We start from the raw sequence: 17,858 nt of genomic DNA on the forward strand, positions 1-17,858 counted from the left end.
GAAGACAGTAGACGTGGGTTATGATCTCCAGAACCCACACATCTGAAGTAATGGCCCGCCATTCTCCAAGATGCTGCGCAAGTCTGCCCCCAACCGGCGAACCATGGGACATGGCCTCATGACGGAGTGGTAGCGGCTGCAGCGTTGCCTGAGGGCAAAGAGGCACCTGCCCGAGCGGCCTTGGCACTTCGAGTACCCCGGTTTCCACCTCTGGCACTCTTACGGTGGCCTCTTTGACTGCTAGCTCCTCTCGCTTTACTGAAGGACGACTAATAGCGAAAGGAACCTCCCTCCATTGCTGTCCCCTAGGACGAAAAGGCAGAGGTTGTCGAACTGCAGCGCCCAATGACTTCGCTGCAGCTTTGGAGGTCTGCAACCTCCAAAGGCTTTCGTCAGCCCTGCTGCCAAAAAAATGTTCACCGTCAAAGGGCATGTTGAGGAGCCGGGACTGCACATCAGGAGCGAACACAGACTTCCGCAACCACGCAAACCTGCGTATTACGTTGCTCGCCGCCATGGACCGGCTGACACAATCTGCCATGTCCAAACCCGACTGAACAGCCTCACACATGGCATCCTTGCCATCCTGAACCATAGCAAGGAAACCATCCTGTTCGTCCCCTTCGGGAATATGTTCAGCAGCTAATGCAACACAGTTCCACAGAGTGTGTGTGAAACGAGACAAGGCACATATGGAGTTGGCCGCCTGAAGCGCCATACCCCCTGAAGAAAACACTTTCTTCGCCCAGCCGTCAAAACGTTTGTCGTCCCTATCCGGAGGAATACGACGCCTGCTTTGCCAGGGATGTAGCCGCCTGCACCACCAAACTCTCTGGAGTGGGGTGCCTGGACAAGTCGCAGGGGTCGCTACTGGCTGGACAGTATTTTCGCAAAAAAGACTTGCCCACTGCCGGGAGACTCTCCGGAGCAGTCCAAGCCGCCGCCACCCTTCTCTGCAGAGCCATATGAAATTGCAATACCGGTCAGTGGGGGGACCAAGATCAAGGATGTCCATGAGATCATCCTGAGCGAACTCCCCTGGGGGAGCCGACCAACCCAAGTACTCGGTGACCCGAGACATAAGGCAACGATATGAAGAATCGGCATGAGTGCCAGGCTCCGGCCTACAAAACTCCATCTCCGGAGAGGTGTCTAGTCCACTGGCATCATGCAGTGAGTGACTCAGGTCATCAAACTGGCTATGGCCCGAGATAAGCTCATCTGGTACCGGAACCAAGCCTTCATCACCCTCTGAAATGTACTCCAGGTGGTGAGAGGAAGACATCTGGGGACCAAAGCTGTGCCTGACCTTAGCCAGAGCCTTTCTAGGGGCTATCCCTGTGACACGGGGCCCCCTCCGACACCACCGCCTCGAAAGGCGTCGAGGGAGCCGAACGAGTCGGCGCCGACAAACGGTGTCAACCTCGAGCGAATCGGCATCGACATCAGCTGCAGCGCCGCCAGCATCGACTGCGTCGACACAGGCCTCAAAGCCAGAGCTCCGAGCGTGTCTCTCGATGACCTAGGCGCCGACAGCGTCGATGATCCCCTCGGAGGCGGAGCCTCGAAAGAAATCGTCGACGACCTCGGCGCCACAGGCGTCGACGTCTTCTTTGAAGACGGCACAGGATCACGTGGCCTCGATCGCGTCGAGGACCTGGAACGGGCATGGCGAGAACGGCTACCCTTGTCCGAGCGGGACCTCTCCCGCGAGCCGTGCCGACTACCCGAGCCCGAAGGCGTATGGGCGGTGTCTCTCGACCGGTGCCAACCGACCCCACTCAGAGGCACAGATGGACCGGTGCCCTGCGATTCGATAGCATCCGCTTCCCGAAGGAAGCCCATTCCTCCGGTGTCGCTTGCATGGTGTGATAACCGACCTGCCGACGGGCGGAGTCCTCGGAAGAGGACGGGGAAGGCGACCGGGAATGCCTCAGAGTGGCGAGACCGACTCCTGGAAGGAGACCCACTGGACTTCCAACGATGACACAGAGAGTCGCCTCTCGAGTCATCCGTCAAAAGCCCCGCAGACCTCGACTTCCGGGGCTTAGACACCCGACTTACCGACAGCTTCTTCATTCGTTCCCGCAAGGCCTTAGCCGTGAGCGACTGGCAGTCGTCCGTATCGTGGGCCTCCCCGAGGCACCAGAGGCAGACGTCGTGCGAGTCCGTGACCGACATCTTGGGCCCACAGTCCCCACATTTCTTGAATCCCGGACACGGGGTTGAAGACGAAGTAGACATCGCCACGAACAGGTCTTCACAAAAAACCGAACAGGTTCAACGAACCGAGAAGAAAACAGCAAACTCCAAAGAGTCGGGCGTACCGAGATTCACGAAGTGAACACGTTCACGGAAAAAACGGAACTGAAGCTATGGGCGTCGTGCATCTTACTTATCACATCGGGTGACGTCGGCCGTCGGAGGAGGTCCTCGGGAACGGCGCATCGACGCAGGCGCCGAAGATTTTCAGAAGCAGCACAGCTGTGGACATTACCTGTCATAGATATGGAATACGTCGGAGGACCCAATCCCCTCGAAACATTTTTATGATGTGGCGGAGAGAGGGCACAAAGTCTCACGGGTATATGAACTAATAATGTCTAAGATAGGGGGGGGAATTAAGACAGACAAGGCAGAAGTGGGAAGAGAACTTACCAGAACCGATGTTGGATAGTAGATGGAGTAGGGTTATGGGGTATAACAAAAAGGTATCGAGGAATGCATGACTGAAACAGATCCAATTATATGTTACTCATAGGGCATATCTGACCCTGAGCAAAATAAGCAAATTCAGCCAGGCGACAATACAAGCATGCCGAAATGCAGAGAGAAAAATAAACGCAGTCCTAGTGCATATGTTTTGGGCATGTATAGAAATTAGTAGATTCTGGGGCGAAGAAGCCCAGGCATTAGCAAAGGCAGATATCACCCTGGACATTGGATCCCCTATGGCCTGTTTGCTAGGGAGATTCCCAAAGCCCAAAAGAGCTCAACATGTAAGCAGGCTCAAGGACCTGGCATACATACTGGCGATACGTAGGATAGCGATGGGATGGAAAGCGCAGGCGAGACCAGCTGTACAGATGTGGTGGAGAGACTTGTTACAATGGGCAAACGCAGAGACGGTGGTGAGGCAAAAGAGATAGGACCGAACAGTAAACAAGGAAAGGGGGAGGATGCTTGGAGACTACTGATAGTGGTTTTGGCCACTTCGGAACAGAGAGAAGAAGATAGGGAAGTCATTCTTATACACAAAGATGTTGGGGCTAGGAGGGAAGATGGAGAAATAAATGAGACATTGGAGTACTGGTGTGGAGTAGGCCGAGGGGTGGGGGTGGGATTTGGGAGGGACGGCGGGGGCAGATTGACAAGATTTGATGTGAAATGTTGTGCAATGATGTAACATGTCTGCAAGTTGCCATGGTTATATAAAACTCAATAAAATTGTTTAAAAAACAAATAAAAAAAACAGGAAAACTAAAATGTACTCCTACCTTGGGCACTTGGACCAGAAAGATGTTACTTGGGGCCCAGCAACTGCAGGTGAGGAAGAGTCCAACAAGGAAAGCCAGTCCTATCAGCTAAAATGAAGGCAAGAAACAAAGGGAAAGTCCTTGGTGGGATTCTATCTGCAAGGAGAAGCAGGATGCACAGAAGAAAGGAGACAGAGCCCAGCCAAAATGGCCAAACTAGGGTCTACAGAAGCAACCCATATTCACAGCAGACTTCAGGTAAGAATCAGGAACGGCTCGGATGAACAAATTGGTTCTCTGCTATTTTCCCTACTTAAGGAGTCCTCCAGCCTCTTTTCCTTTGCAGCGGGGGAGCATGTGAAAGTGGATCTAGGTCACCTGGCCTAAGCACCACCCATCTTCTTAGCCCTGCCTCTTCCTTCCTGCTCTTAACTCTTAGATCAAGAGCGTCTCTCGCCCGGGCGTCCAAAGTGAAGGGCAGTCAAAGAAAAGGGCAATTCCTGTTTGGATAAGGAGGCTCTAAGGTCCGACCCCCTGCTAAGATAGCAGGTAAGCATGCACCAACATGTTTTTACACCCTCTGTCCCCACAGGCCATCCCCACCCTCTCTGGTCCCCCCGTGTTGTTCCCTTGTGCCCCCCCCCCCTTCCCGCACACAGGAGTCTGTCCTATTACATTCTGGTTTCACCATCACCGTCTTGTGGCCAATGCTGGATTATACTTTTATGGACTTCAATGATTCACAGTGCGTCACCCTTTCTCAACTCTTATGCTGGACTTCCATTGCATCTTGTACTCATGGTGGCCCTGAATCATGCTGTTCCCATCTTCATCTTGTATACTGGCTTGCAACATTATGTGTTACTACTGACTTCTGCAATTGTGTTTGCTCTCCCCTCTTACTCGTCCACTCTTTTTGACTGCTTACTCTCTGTTCTCTCCTCCCATCCCCTCTCCCTTTTCCTATCTCCTCCCCTTACTTTCTTCTATGCACTTACTCTATCAGAACTGTCCCTGGACCTAGTAGGATAGCAACCTAGTCTGTCGCTCCCCCATCCCCTTACTGCCCCCCCCCCGCCCTCCAGCACTATCTGAAACGTTGTCAGGCCTATTACGATAGTCACTTGTTTTGTTCCTCCCCTCCCTTTCTGCACCCCTCTCCATCACCTTTTGTTTTTCTCCGGCTCTACCAGAAATGTCGTCAGGCCTAGTATGGTAGTCGCCTGTCTGTTTCCATTTCCTTCCCACTCTCCCCCTCCCTTCCTCATCTATGTCTTAGCTCTTTCACCATCTGAAATGTCGTCAGGCCGAGTAGAACAGTTCATTTCACACCCTTACTGTTCATGGCCATTAAGAATGTTGTATTTTCCCTTGTTCCCTCCCTTGCCTTGAAGTGCTTTGAAACACATTGTGTATAGGCGCTATATAAATAAACTATCATATAATGCATTCACTTAGGAGCTGGCCTAAGCAAGCCCACCAATCACGCTGCAGGACAGAAATTAAAGGTTTTGTTAAAACCAAATATAAAGGAACACTGACACAGAATATGGATTAGGATGTCTTAAGGGACTGTAAATACATTTGTTCTGGTTTACCTCTAAGCAAAACAGCCATTTGGGCCAAGCGTTTTGTTCCAAAGACAAAGAAATGGTACAAAACAAAATGTCCAGGAGCAGGGCTTTAAAGAATACATAAGAACCCCAATGTCTACCATATAGGTGCATTGGGTTACTAATGTGTTTAAACTGGGCACAAGCCTGCTGCAGAGACAACAAAATTACAGCTGCCACCAGCTTACTCTGCAACAGCAGACTTTCATGGAGATGGAATCAACGTGGGACGAAAATGGGTTGCTAAAAAGCACTCGTGCCCTGGTAGCATAATCGGGCTCCTAAGGGCAGCACGGCAGAACAAGAGTTGCAGTGGCAGGGGGCTTCAGTAGAAGTTCAACTTGTCCCAAAAGCAAAGACAAAAAACCTTAGAAGCCAGCAAAAAGCATAGGGCATTCACACAATTAGAGAGCAAGAACCCGAACAATGTCATTCTGCCCTAACAATCACAATGGAGATCACAAAGCTAAGCCTATACATTTCTGGTATTGCTATACTTGGTAAACCTGAGCTGATAACTATGTAGGACCTGATTCCCAAATGACATGTACTGTATTAGGGAATCAGAAAAGAAATGCCAATTGTTAGAAAATGCATTGAATGCAAAAGATCAGCGATCCACATTAACAGGGAAGGTCCTCTGCCAGCCATTAAAGAGGGGATCATCCAGAACCATTAAGCTCCTTGGGTAACATGCACAGTGTATGGTTTAGCTGGGTATGGTCATTTTTCAGAGGTTGATATTGAAAAATGTACCATAGCCTGTTACCCTACCATATGAGTCTAGCAAAGTAACAATATTATATTGGTGTCTGTGAGGATGGCAACAGTTATGAATGCCTAATGTTTGGTATTGCCAGACTGATTATTCTGGCTGCCTATTTTGTTATAAGTGTGTACCATAAATGAAACATGAAATATCAATTTAAAAAGACAAAATAATCTTAACTTCTTTTTTAGATCTTGGGTAATCGGGTAATCAAGCAGACCTAGCCACGTTTTGGCTAAATAAAATGCCTTGTTATGCCAACAAGAGATGTATAGTTAAAGGCACTTCAAGTCAAAGGTACTACAAATATTTGAACATCATGGTATAATTTAGAAACAAAATGCAGGGAAGATTTGACAAAAGTACTGCACTTGATCACAAAAGGAAAAGCTAAATAATGCTGAAATGGACACATAATAAAAGGTTGACATGTTTATTTGACAAAAGTCTTTCTTTTACAAACGAAAGTTAGTTGATAAATGTTACAGCATTAGCATTTCAAGCACTTTTCTTTGGTGTGTGTAAATTTATATATTGTACACACACACACACACACACACACACACCCAACCCCTCTTCTGGTTCAAATTGCTAAACTAAACAACCCTATGTGTCAAACACCTCAAACATACTATGGGCTTTTAGAAGTCAAATGTCATCCAAGAGAGAATAGTGTACACTGTATTGTGATAAGAGCCACTATGTAATGTAAAATGGATAATACAATTTACACACAAAATGCCAAGAATTGCAAAGATGTTTCTGGAACGTTCTTTAGTTTTGTATGAAGATCCGACTGTAAGGTTGGTGTATAAAGAAAAGTATCAACAGATATTATATAAAACTGTTTTCAAATTAAACTGAGCAAACGTTATAAGACCGGCTCAAATAAGTTAATTTACTACATCTTACCCGGACTTAGGCCAAGATCCCTCGCAAGGCCTGGGTTGCAAGCACAAAATCTGTGTGAGAATTTTGTAATCAGAGTTTCCAAGTATTCTCCGCGTTCTTCAGGTGCATGAATGTGTCGGAAAAAGTTCCTCAGTGCATTTGGCAAGAACTGATTGCTAAAGTTGTGCAAGGTCACAAGGTCATCTAAAACGTCTCTCCTTGGAAAAAGCAAGGAAATTAAGAGGTTTCAATGTTATCTATTTCCTAGTTATAGCAAAAATTAAATCTTTAGTAAAGCAAAATAGAAGTATCACTATAGAATTACAAGACATAGGGTTGTAAGCGGGAGAGAACACAACACTTGGTATATAAAGCAACTGAGACACTGGGAGAAAAGTAATTTTCCCAAGATCATAACCATTAAGTCAAGAAGGGAAGCCGAAATTCAGATCAAGTTCCAAAGACAGCAACTTGCCACAGCACTTCACTACATTTCCTTGCCCATATTTTTACTATACTACAGCACTTCATACAGGTGTTCAGTTTATTTTGGCGCATTCTCACTTTTCACAGATGTGTCAGATAAGAAAACTGAACTGGAGGAGGAAGATCTCACAATTTTGGTCAAATGGAGAAACTGGGAACAAAATCAGCGGCATTACTTGAACAAAATCATAGGGAGTGGTAAAGTGAAATCAAACAACTCTTAACCACTTATCACTTAATGACATGGCAGGAACGAACATCAAATAATCCCAACCTTGGCAGCATCTTAGTGTATGCTTTTAAGATCCATTTATTGGGAATCGGTGGCTGCAGTATGTTCACAAACAGTTGTGCACCAACAACCAGATGTTAAAAATACCAAGAGCTAAATGCACACTCACATTTAACAGGCGAATAGTCAGATTGGTTAATTCATAATGGTTGCTAATGTAGTCCACAGTGTTTGCAAGGAACAACATATGGATAGCAATTCCTACTGCTAAAATGCGTTCTAAAGCAGACCATCAGGTCCAAAGTCTATAATTTAGCCAGTACAACACACCTCTCCTCAATAGTATTTTGTATCCAATTACCCTTAATTTTCACAGACCTGGACAAATAGTGAGCTAATAATTTACCTGAGATTTAACAGTTTTGTTTAAATGAGGCAGCTATAACTAGAATCTGGATCGGAAACTTCACAGGAAGGTTGTATTCACTCTCATTTGCACTCCTGTCCAATCAATGTCATGTAATGCAGTACGTTAAACTGGTGTTTACTAGTGCTCATTTTATTCATAAACATCCTCATTTCCATATTGGAGGAAAAGGAAAGTGGAGTACAGAGAGTTAAATTGGGTGAGGGCATTTACATGCATTGGATCTGATATGTATGTGTGTGTGTGTGGATCTACCTGTGGATGCGTGGATAAAAGGTGGAAATATGCCAATGTAATGCGTGTTTGAAAGTACGGTACTGCATCTCTGCAAGCAGGTGGGTAAGAAGAATATGTAATGTGATTGGGGCTGGGCTCATTGACAAAAAGGGAGGATGTGCCGGTTTGGTGACGATGGTGATGCAGGGTATGGACTTGTTGGGAGCAGGGGAGTGGGTGCATTACGAGTATGTGACCGAGAGATTTCTACAGAAGGAAAGATGGAGTGGTCCATGTGGCAGTCTTGCAAATGTTAATGATGTTGGAGTTCTATTTAAGCGAAGTGGTCGCCCAAAGGCATCATGGTGCTGTAGTTGAGGATGAGAAGGTTAACAAGAAACATTTTAGGTGCTTCTGAAAGGTCAGTAAATTAGGCTCTGCGTTGTGATGATGGAAGGGAGTCCCATTGACTTGCTGCTTATACTGAGAAAGAACGCCCATGGTTGGTTCCCTCCGACAGAACAGGAAGGTTATCGATTTTACGTATTTGATCTCAGGAACCAATTTCGGTGCACAAAGCCTAAATTTATTCAAAAATTGAGGTGTTTGGCAATTGCAGGTTTTTAAACAAAAGGCACATACATGTAAAGATAATCTGTTTTCCCATTGATAGCCAATGTAAGGCCCATAAGGCTGGAGTAATGTCGTCTTTTTCTCATAATTTCAAAAGGGTTCTGGGATCTTTGAAATGGTTACATTATGTATTTGGACAGGCTTAGATAGATGCTGTTAAAATCCAATCCTTAAACGATAAAGGAATTCAAGACCATAACCTGGTATGTAAAAAACAAAAAAGGAAGTATGTGTTTCATTTTCCTAATGAGGAAGAAGTTGATCTTGGTGACTGAAGCTACTTGCCTTTTTACTGATATGTTGTGGTGCAGGATAATGCGGGTCTCAGAAAAAGTAATTGAGGTTCATTTTCTCCTTAAAGGACGAGCATAGGGACCCCTGCGCCGACATTTGCTCTGTAACCTAAATGCTCTATTATTATGGAGACCAATCACCAAGCTACTGTATTGAAGCTTGTTCTTCAAAAGGTTACAAACAAGTGGGTTACTTTTCTGATTTCTTTTGTTCATTCCACATACAATTTTAAGGCTCTTGCCACATCCATGTTATCCAGTGTATTCTCTGATCCGACGAGGAGCGATTGAAAGAAAACATTGCTTTTTGATATGAAACCTGCTTACAACCTTTGGCAAAAAATTGCTGTTGGTTTTAAGAGACTTTTTTCGTGTGGAAAATGATATTCAGGTCTTCTATGTTTAACGCCTGCACTTCTGAGTTGGTGCACGTATGAGTAATAGCCACCCAGAAAACGTTTTTCGTAGTCATCAGCTTCTCTTCTGCCCTGGCTAGAGGTTTGAAAGGTTTGCGCACGAGTGCTGATTGATAAGACTACACCGGGGTCCCAGGCACTATGGGGCCTTCTCTTTGGTGGGTAAAGCCTTAGCAGACCACTGAAATTATTTTGCACTATGGGGTTTGTGAACAACTTAACTTTATTCTTTGGTGTCAAGTAGGCTCCTACTGGTGCTAAATTAGTTTTGCAGGAGTCCACAGAGACACCCATTTCTGCCACATCTATAACAAAGTAGAGTACACAATCCACAACTGCTTGAAGGGGGGTATGCACTAGCAGCAGAGCTGTGTCCATTTGCTAGTGTAGTGATCTGTTGGACTTCTCCCCCAATTGCCCTTATGATTCCCATATTTCATTTGGACAACCCTTAGTGCCCAGACCTAGATCCTCAGTGACCAGGCTACCAAGGAAATTGATTGTGGGTTGGCATATAGAAGTATGTTGGCAATCATTATCTCTCCATTAATCCCACCAAAACTAAGATATTGCAATGTACTAAGCACAGGGTAAAATGCTCATAACCGGCACATTGGTTCACCTCCAGTGGAACGAGTGTCCTCACTTGCCTTTTATTGTCCCATCCCCATAAAAATAGGCTACAGGGGTGGTTAAAGATGCATGTGAACACATTAGCATGTCAGCTGGGGACAGCTGAATCTTGCTTTGGTAAGTTCTGACTCCGACTCCAGCCCGCTATTAAATTCTATGACGGCAAAATTGTGCCAAAAATACTTTATGGGATCGATGTGTATTATTTGGCAACAGTTTGTGATCTGGAACCTTTGGATGGTGTAATTTGGATAAGGGTCTTGCACCTCCCGAACTCTGTGCCTGTACATGCATTGAGATATGAGTTTGGGATTGTCTCTTTAATGGCACGAGGACAATGGATGATATGATCTGGGTTACGAAAGATCTTGTGCCCCTTTGAAGGCTCCCTGTATGTTAATGTTAATGTTAAAGGACATTTGTATCACCACTGAAGTGGACGCCTGGCGCTCTGGTGGCTCTGAAAAGGGGAGGAGAGGGGGTGGGTTAGTGGGAATAGGCTGGAAAAGTGCAAGAGAGCGGTGATGTGCTGTTGGCAGCCTCAACCCGGTGGGTATGTTGGCTGGGCTTGGGGTGTTTTGCGGTCCGTAGTCGCCGTGTGCTGTTTTGCAAGTCTATGTGTGGTTTGTTTTGTTGTTGCATTGTTGTGAAGTTTGTGCGGATTGCTGCGTTTTAGGCTGGTGGTTGTGTTTTGGTAAGAGGTTGAGAGGTGTATGCAGAGGGTTGGAATTGTTAGAAGGTTGGTTAGTTGGCATTGCTGTCCTAGCTATTATGGGATTCCATCTAGGTGCAGCACATGCTGACATTCACATTTCTAACCAGATGCCACACAAGCTAAAGTTAAGAATTCTGAGTGTGGCACATGCTAACAATCACATTTCGGTCTAGATGCGGTGCAAGGTGAAGTTCAGAATTCTAGGTGTGGTGCATGTTGAAAATAACATTTCTATCTAGGTGCGACGCAAGCTAAGGTTAGGAGTCCTTGGTGAGGCACATGCTAACCTTCACAATTCTATCTAGATGCGACGTAAGCTAGGGGTCAGAATTCTCAGTGTGGCACATGCTAACAATCACATTTATATCTAGATGCGACGAAAGCTAGGGGTCAGAATTCTCAGTGTGGCACATGCTAACAATCACATTTCTATCTAGATGCGACGCAGGCTAGGGTTCAGAAGTCCATTCGAGTGTGGGACATGCTAACAGTCACATTTCTATCCAGCTGCGACGCAGGGTTCAGAATTCATGCTAACAATCACGTTTCTAGCTAGATGCAACGCAAGCTAGGGGTGAGAATTCAGTGTGGCACATGCTAACAATCACATTTCTATCTAGATGCGATGCAAGCTAAAATAAGAATCCTGAGTGTGGCACTAGCATATGCAACACAAGGGAACATGTATAACTCATTTACAGAGGTCACAAGTTTCCTAGGTCTGTATTGTTTAAGTCTATGGCAGTCTAAGATAAGGAAGGTAAGGTAGAGTGACAGGGGCTTTCTGGAGTAGAGTGATTGCTCTACACCCCACCCATGCCACACTCACAGTTATGTTGGTGTCTGCTGGCTTCCTTTGCTTCCCCTGCGGACACCTGCTGACACTTCTTGGAGTCGCCCTTTGCCTAGGGGCCCTTAGCCGCGGGGCTGTCGGGCAGAGGGCTGCCCTGGGGTGTCCTTGATGATGGTGCAGGGCACCAATCAGGGCCGCTGGGAGGTCCGAGGGGCGGGGAATGGAGGCCCGGGAATCGTCAGGGCCGTGGGGGAGAGCCCACTACGGCCTCTCGCCATATGCTTTTTAAAGCACAAAATTGCATCCAAGTACCTAAAATGGGTTTAGGGCACATTTTGAACTCTAAAACCTGTGTGTGGATGAACGAGACCCATTTTTACCAAGACCCTATTTGGAGTTGGCCCTCTCCTTCTGTGATCTTGTGAATAATCCTGAGAGGTTTAAGAACATGGTGTATGCATCTGATTGGATATAAACTACGGAATTAAGGCATGCCTATCCATCTTTGGTACACTTCCAGTATGACCATAAGAGGTTGGGTACCTTGACCCCTTAGTTAGCAATTTATCCGTCACAGTATATGATATCAACTTTACAACGCTTTCGACTCAATTTGCTGGGAACCAAATCGTTATTGATGAGATATGGTTTGCTGGACCCCTCTCAAGCAAAGTGTAGATGTTGTAATGATGAGCTCAGTATTGAAAGTTCAAAACATATCTTATTGGATTGTATGGCTCCTCAAATTCGGGTATTAAGATGTACATATTTGCCCCCAGATCAAATAATTGGGAACATTTCATCACAGAATGAAATTTGGTCACTTTGCCTAACCGGTAATATGACATCTACCGTTTTTGTAGTTGTGAATTTTTTTTTTTAACTCTCTGAAATTGGATGCTACTGATTGAAATTCTGCATGAAATGTTATATGTTAGCAAATTAAATCTTGTATGCAATTATGTATGAAACCATGTACTAGATAAGATGCTCAACTTAGTTTATTTTATTAACTCTTCTATTTTCTTGTATATTTGTTGTTTACTTTTCTCCTTTTTTCTTGTTTTTTTATGTGATTGTACTATTTGTTAAATGTTAAGATTCTTAGTCGTATAACAATAAAACAACAACAAAAAATTAATATCTCTTGCTGTTGATTGAAAAAGGGTTCGGCCAACTCAAAAGTAGCCATTGGGAGGGCATCAATAAGCAAGACACAGACAACAGACTTAAAGTTCTAACTAAAATACTTTATTAAATCAATTGTCAGGATGCTAGAAGGCCTACTTGCCCTATGCTTAGGTGGGATTTCCCTACCCAAATGAAAACGGGGAAGGTTTGACTCTAAGAGTTCAATTTACAAGTCTGTCTGTGTCCAAAACCCACACTTGCCCTCACAACTAAAGCTAAACGGTGTGTAGGGATGTTGCTAACAAAAACAACAGTGCTTAAATCAAAGTCCAGAGCTTCTTCCAGCTCCCAGCTTTCTTTCAGCTCCCCTTCCCCAAGTGTAAAATAGTTCCACAAAAGTCTCAAGATCACCTTTCTCAAGTTCAAGGTGATACAGTTCCAAACAATCCTAGGGGGTTCCCTTACCCAAGTTCCAAGCAACACAATTCAGACACAAAAAGGTCTTGAGGCTCCGTTCAAGTCAACAAGTGTAGTTCCTGAAGTCTTAGGGTTCCCTTCCCCAAGACTAACTTCACCACCACAATGCCCAGTATTCAGGTCTTACTGGTCTAGGCGCAGTTATGTTATGTTGATTCATGCCGCACACCGATGCCGACAAACGGTCCACCCATCACAGGTCAAGCAATCGGGAACCCTGGGCTCTTCAGCCCACACAGGTTCTTTGGGTCTGGCTCCTGCACAACAAGTCACCTTCACTCAATTTGTCTTATGTGCAGATTTACACTCTAGCTTTTCCTGGTCAGCCTCGTGGCTCTGCCATCATGTGTCACACACCTCTTGCAAGTCTTTGGCCTTGCCACACTACATTCACTCATAAAAATTCACTTTGACAGTATTTTGTTCGCACCCCACCTTCTTATGACTGTCACACCTGCTCCATTTTCCATAATTTGTTTTCACATGGCACCTTGGCTGTTCCCTTTATCTGCTTAGCCCATAAAGTGTTCTTCCATACTGCATTTAATATGCTTAACTTCACGGTTTCATTCGGCGTTCAATATGCTTTCATGGCGTTTCATTTTTAAGTTTCCATTCAGTTCGGTATTCAATAGGCATTTGTTTTGCTTAAGTTGAAGTTTCCAACAAACGCAGATTTTCGAAAACTTTCTCACTGAGACACCCAATCACTCTGATACAAAGTATTCCTTCTCAAACTTCAACAATGGAAATGTTCCTGCTCATGCACTTGTGTACCAAGTTATACCGGGTTTCTCATCTGTCAAAAACTCACTGGTCCCCATCGAAAACTTTCACAGCAACGCAGAGAACACACACTTCTGCTTCTGATGTTAGGGATACCACTTCTGCCCCTTGGACACTCCTGTGTCTGCTCAACAACACAGGAGAGCAAGCACTTCAATTGCAGGGAAAGGGACGACCTCGCTACACAGCTCCCTTCTCTGCTTTCAGTCTGCCCCAAGGAGCCCCAGCTCCCATGCCACGCTTCGTGAGACCACCTCTCTCAGCAATCCCCAGCACCGCAGCGCTCTGCAAACGGCAGACCGACTTACAGAAGTTCCATTTAACGACTCGCCTCCTCTGAAACAAGGATCCCTGCGGTCTCCCCCACACAGGCCTCACTGTTCCTCTCTGTGGGGTTCTCTACCTCTCATTTTATAGACCTGCAACCCTTTAACAGGTTGCAGGTGTGTTTTCTCAATTGAGCTTCCCTGACTATGACTGAGATGACATGCCTGAACTTAACACTTTGCAGGCATCTTCCTCGCCCCAGTCCTAAGCTGGTGAAATGGCATAGCGTTCATCACTCAGTCGCCTCTTCCTCGTTTCAGTACTGTCAAGTGTCACATGAGGGTAAATGAGGTGAGCTGGCTTACAATAGGCCATAAAGTTCGAGGAAGGGGTAGGTTGGTCGTCAATAGAAAAAGGGGGGATACCATGTCTCGCCTGTGGGCCCCTTCCTCTTTCTCACTCTCCTTCTGCGTCTTCGAGGCTCATCATTCTTCCTGACGCTACTCTGACCAAAGGGAATCGGCATCCCACACAGGCTTCGGGGACTATGGGTCCATTATTGAAGGGGAAGTACTGTGTCTCCCTCAGGGTAGTCCTGTCCCCAATCCCTAAGGACCCTCCACCCAGGTGATCCTCTCTCGCTTCATCAGCCCTAGGGTTGGCATCCAAAACGATGGTCTTTCCCTGGTGGCCACCTGAGAAGGGGATCCAAGGGGAGTAGATGTGTGGACGCCCTCAGGTTTCTCACACCATGGAGGTCGTAATTTGAAATTCTAAAAGGTCTGAAAACCACAATCTGAAATATCTGTTCATTTGAATTTGTGAACGGTTTGGAATTTGTGGAAGGGGCGGATACGCGTCAAGTCTCTGTCATACCAGGGAAGAAGGCATTCCTGTAAGTCGTTACCCTTTCCCCTCCATGACGCATACAGGTTGCATTTCTCGTTATCGCGTGGAGCATTCAAGTCTTGAATTGGGGTACCCGAGGCCCGAAATATCAGTAACAGTGCTTAACGCTGGAGTTGCCCCTCATGTGGAGCGTGTGAGATCTGACTTGGGGTGTACGCCCTGATGTTGTCCTCCTTGAATAAGTAGGACGCTACAGCGGAAATGTGTTCTAGGCACCAGATCTACATTTCCATGGCTAGAAGGCACTGCTGTGGAGATTTTCTACCACCGGTTTGTTCAGGTAGAACATCGCTCTACCACTGCACAGTGTACTCCTTGCAGATCATCACCCGGTGACCAGGGCCGGTTAAGAAGCCTTCCAAAGATAGAAAAATTGCCTTTAGCTCTAGATTTATGTGTTGCATGTGTTCTTCTGGGGACGATAAGTTGCGTACCTCAGAGGTTTAAGAGCACCCCCACCCCACAATCTATGCTCCCGTGTACACAGTCCCAGTAGAGAGACTGGGGAGAAGATCACGTTACTTACCCCAGGTAAAGTTCGTTCGACTGGATGGTCCTCCAACATATTCCTCATCTTTGATATTCGATATCCAGCTTTAGCTGCTTTGGAATGTTCTTTTCCACAGAGGGTGCTGTGCGTCGATGGCGTTGACTCGATGTCCCTCGAGGACCTCCGTCTCGAGCATGATGTCATCGAAGGCATATATAGCATGCGCAGCGCCCGTTGGCTTAAGTTCTGTTTTTTTTTTACAGTAGAAATAACAGCATAACCACAGGAATGACCATACTCAGCATTGAAGGACCAAAAGCTGTAATAGCATAGGAAATTCTATTGTGGGGTAGGTTGGGAGGGCGATGAGGAATATGTGGGAGGAACATCCTGTCGAAAGAACGTTACCAGGGTTAAGTAACTTGCTCTTCGAATGGATTGTGTCCTCCACGTATTTCCCATCTTTGATAGAGTCCCAAAGTAGTGTTGGATTTGGTGGAGGGAGTAAGAATTTCATTTTCTTATAGGTTTTCATGAACCGAGTGCAGGACCGCTTTTCCCAAGCTCGCATCCTGACCAAGGGAAGACTCCAGGCAGTAATGTTTTGTGAACGTGTGAATCGCAGACCACGTTGCTGCCTCACAAATATTTTTTATCGGTACACCCCTTTGCAGGGCAGTAGAGGTAGCCACGCCCTTGGCAGAATGGGCTATTAACCCTTCAGGAGGATCCTTACCTGCCAGTCTAACACTCTGGAAATAGATTGAAAGATCCACCTGGATACGTTCTGTTTCCTAACAGCCTGACCCAGTTTGTGGCCCGTATTACCAATGAAAAGCTGATCATCAATGCAAAGTTTTGACAGCCTAGATATATAAAAGCTCAAAGCTCTGCGAGGGTCCAACCTGTGTAATCTCTTCTCCTCCTTTCCATTATGAGGTGGGGGATAGAAAGAAGGTAAAACAATGTTCTGTCCTATGTGAAAGTCAGAAACTATCTTGGGTAAGAATGAAGGCTTAACCCTCAGAACAACCCTACCCTTATAGAAGATGGTAAAGGGTGGCTTAGATGAAAGTGTCTGCAACTTATTCACTCAACGGGCTGAAGTTAGGGCTACCAAGAGAAGGGTTTTAAAGGTTAACCTTAAGGGACAGGAGTGTAAAGCTTCAAAGGGTGCACACATAAATGTTAATACCAGATTAAGGTCCCAAGTTGGAACCTGGAAAGGGGATGGGAGGGACACATTGGCGGGTCCCTTTAGAAATTGTGTCACCAGTGGTATTTTGCAAATATGAACATTCCTCTGACAAGTGCTTAAAGATGGGCAGCGCCGCCAAATAGCCTTTAATAGAAACAATCTGGACCTCCAGATTGGCTAAAGATAGTAGAAAGGATAAAACATGTAGTGTTTTGCACAGAAAAGGATCTACATTTTTGTCTTTGCACCAGTTGCAGAATTTGTTCCAACGGCAACGGTATAAAGACGTTGTTGCTGGCCTTCTGGCCGAAAGCAAAATCTCCATTACGTCATCCGGGAGGTCCCAATGCTTATATCTCAGCCTCTCAGAAACTAAGCGTGAAGGTTGAGTGTCTTGACCTCTGGATCGAGAACCGGACCTTCCTCTCGCGAGAGAAGGTCCTCTCTTTGTGGAAGACGCATTGGAGGACAGATGGACATGTCCAGAAAGTTTGGTACCATGCATTCTTGGTCCAATCCAGGGAGTTAGGATCACGTGTTTCCCAAACTTTCTCATCCTCTTGATCCCATGAGGAATGACGATGACTCGAGGAAACGCATACAGGAGTGGAAACTCCCAGTCCACCACAAAGGCGTCTCCTAGAGCTCCTCTTGGGGGCAATTCCCTGGAGCAGTATAATTCGCACTTCCGGTTGACATAGATCGCAAACAGATCCACTTGAGGGGTTCCCCAAAGGGTGAAGATCTCTCGAAGGACTTCCTGAGCCAGCTCCCACTCATGGGAGATTGTACTCTGCCTGCTCAGTGCGTCCACCCCCGTGTTCTCCACTGCGGCTAGGTGAACTGATAAGGAGATTCCTACTTGAATTGCCCAGTACCAGAGCTGCATTGCCTCTCTGAACTGTGGTAGTGACCCCACACCTCCTTTCTTGTTGAGATAGTACATGGCCACTGTATTGGCAGTCATTATCAGGACATTATTTCCCCGCACAGAGGGCAGGAAGGCC

The 17,858-nt window shown here is 46.0% G+C and overlaps 1 protein-coding gene across 6 annotated transcripts in view; it reads right to left on the minus strand.

Moving 5' to 3' along the window:
• FBXO8 (F-box protein 8) overlaps positions 1-17,858 on the minus strand; it is an 862,565-nt gene that overhangs the window by 601,752 nt on the left and 242,955 nt on the right. For 5 of the 6 annotated variants that reach the window (XM_069631428.1, XM_069631432.1, XM_069631429.1 and 2 more), the window contains one exon: positions 6,771-6,967. The exons of the other annotated variant lie outside the window; for it this stretch is intronic. In XM_069631428.1, the coding sequence (XP_069487529.1) occupies positions 6,771-6,967 (197 nt within the window). The remainder of the gene's footprint in view (positions 1-6,770; positions 6,968-17,858) is intronic. 6 annotated transcript variants of the gene reach the window in all.

Source organism: Ambystoma mexicanum, chromosome 6q, assembly GCF_040938575.1.
Source record: "Ambystoma mexicanum isolate Mex_15411 chromosome 6q, UKY_AmexF1_1, whole genome shotgun sequence".
NCBI classification, from domain to species: Eukaryota; Metazoa; Chordata; class Amphibia; order Caudata; family Ambystomatidae; genus Ambystoma; species Ambystoma mexicanum.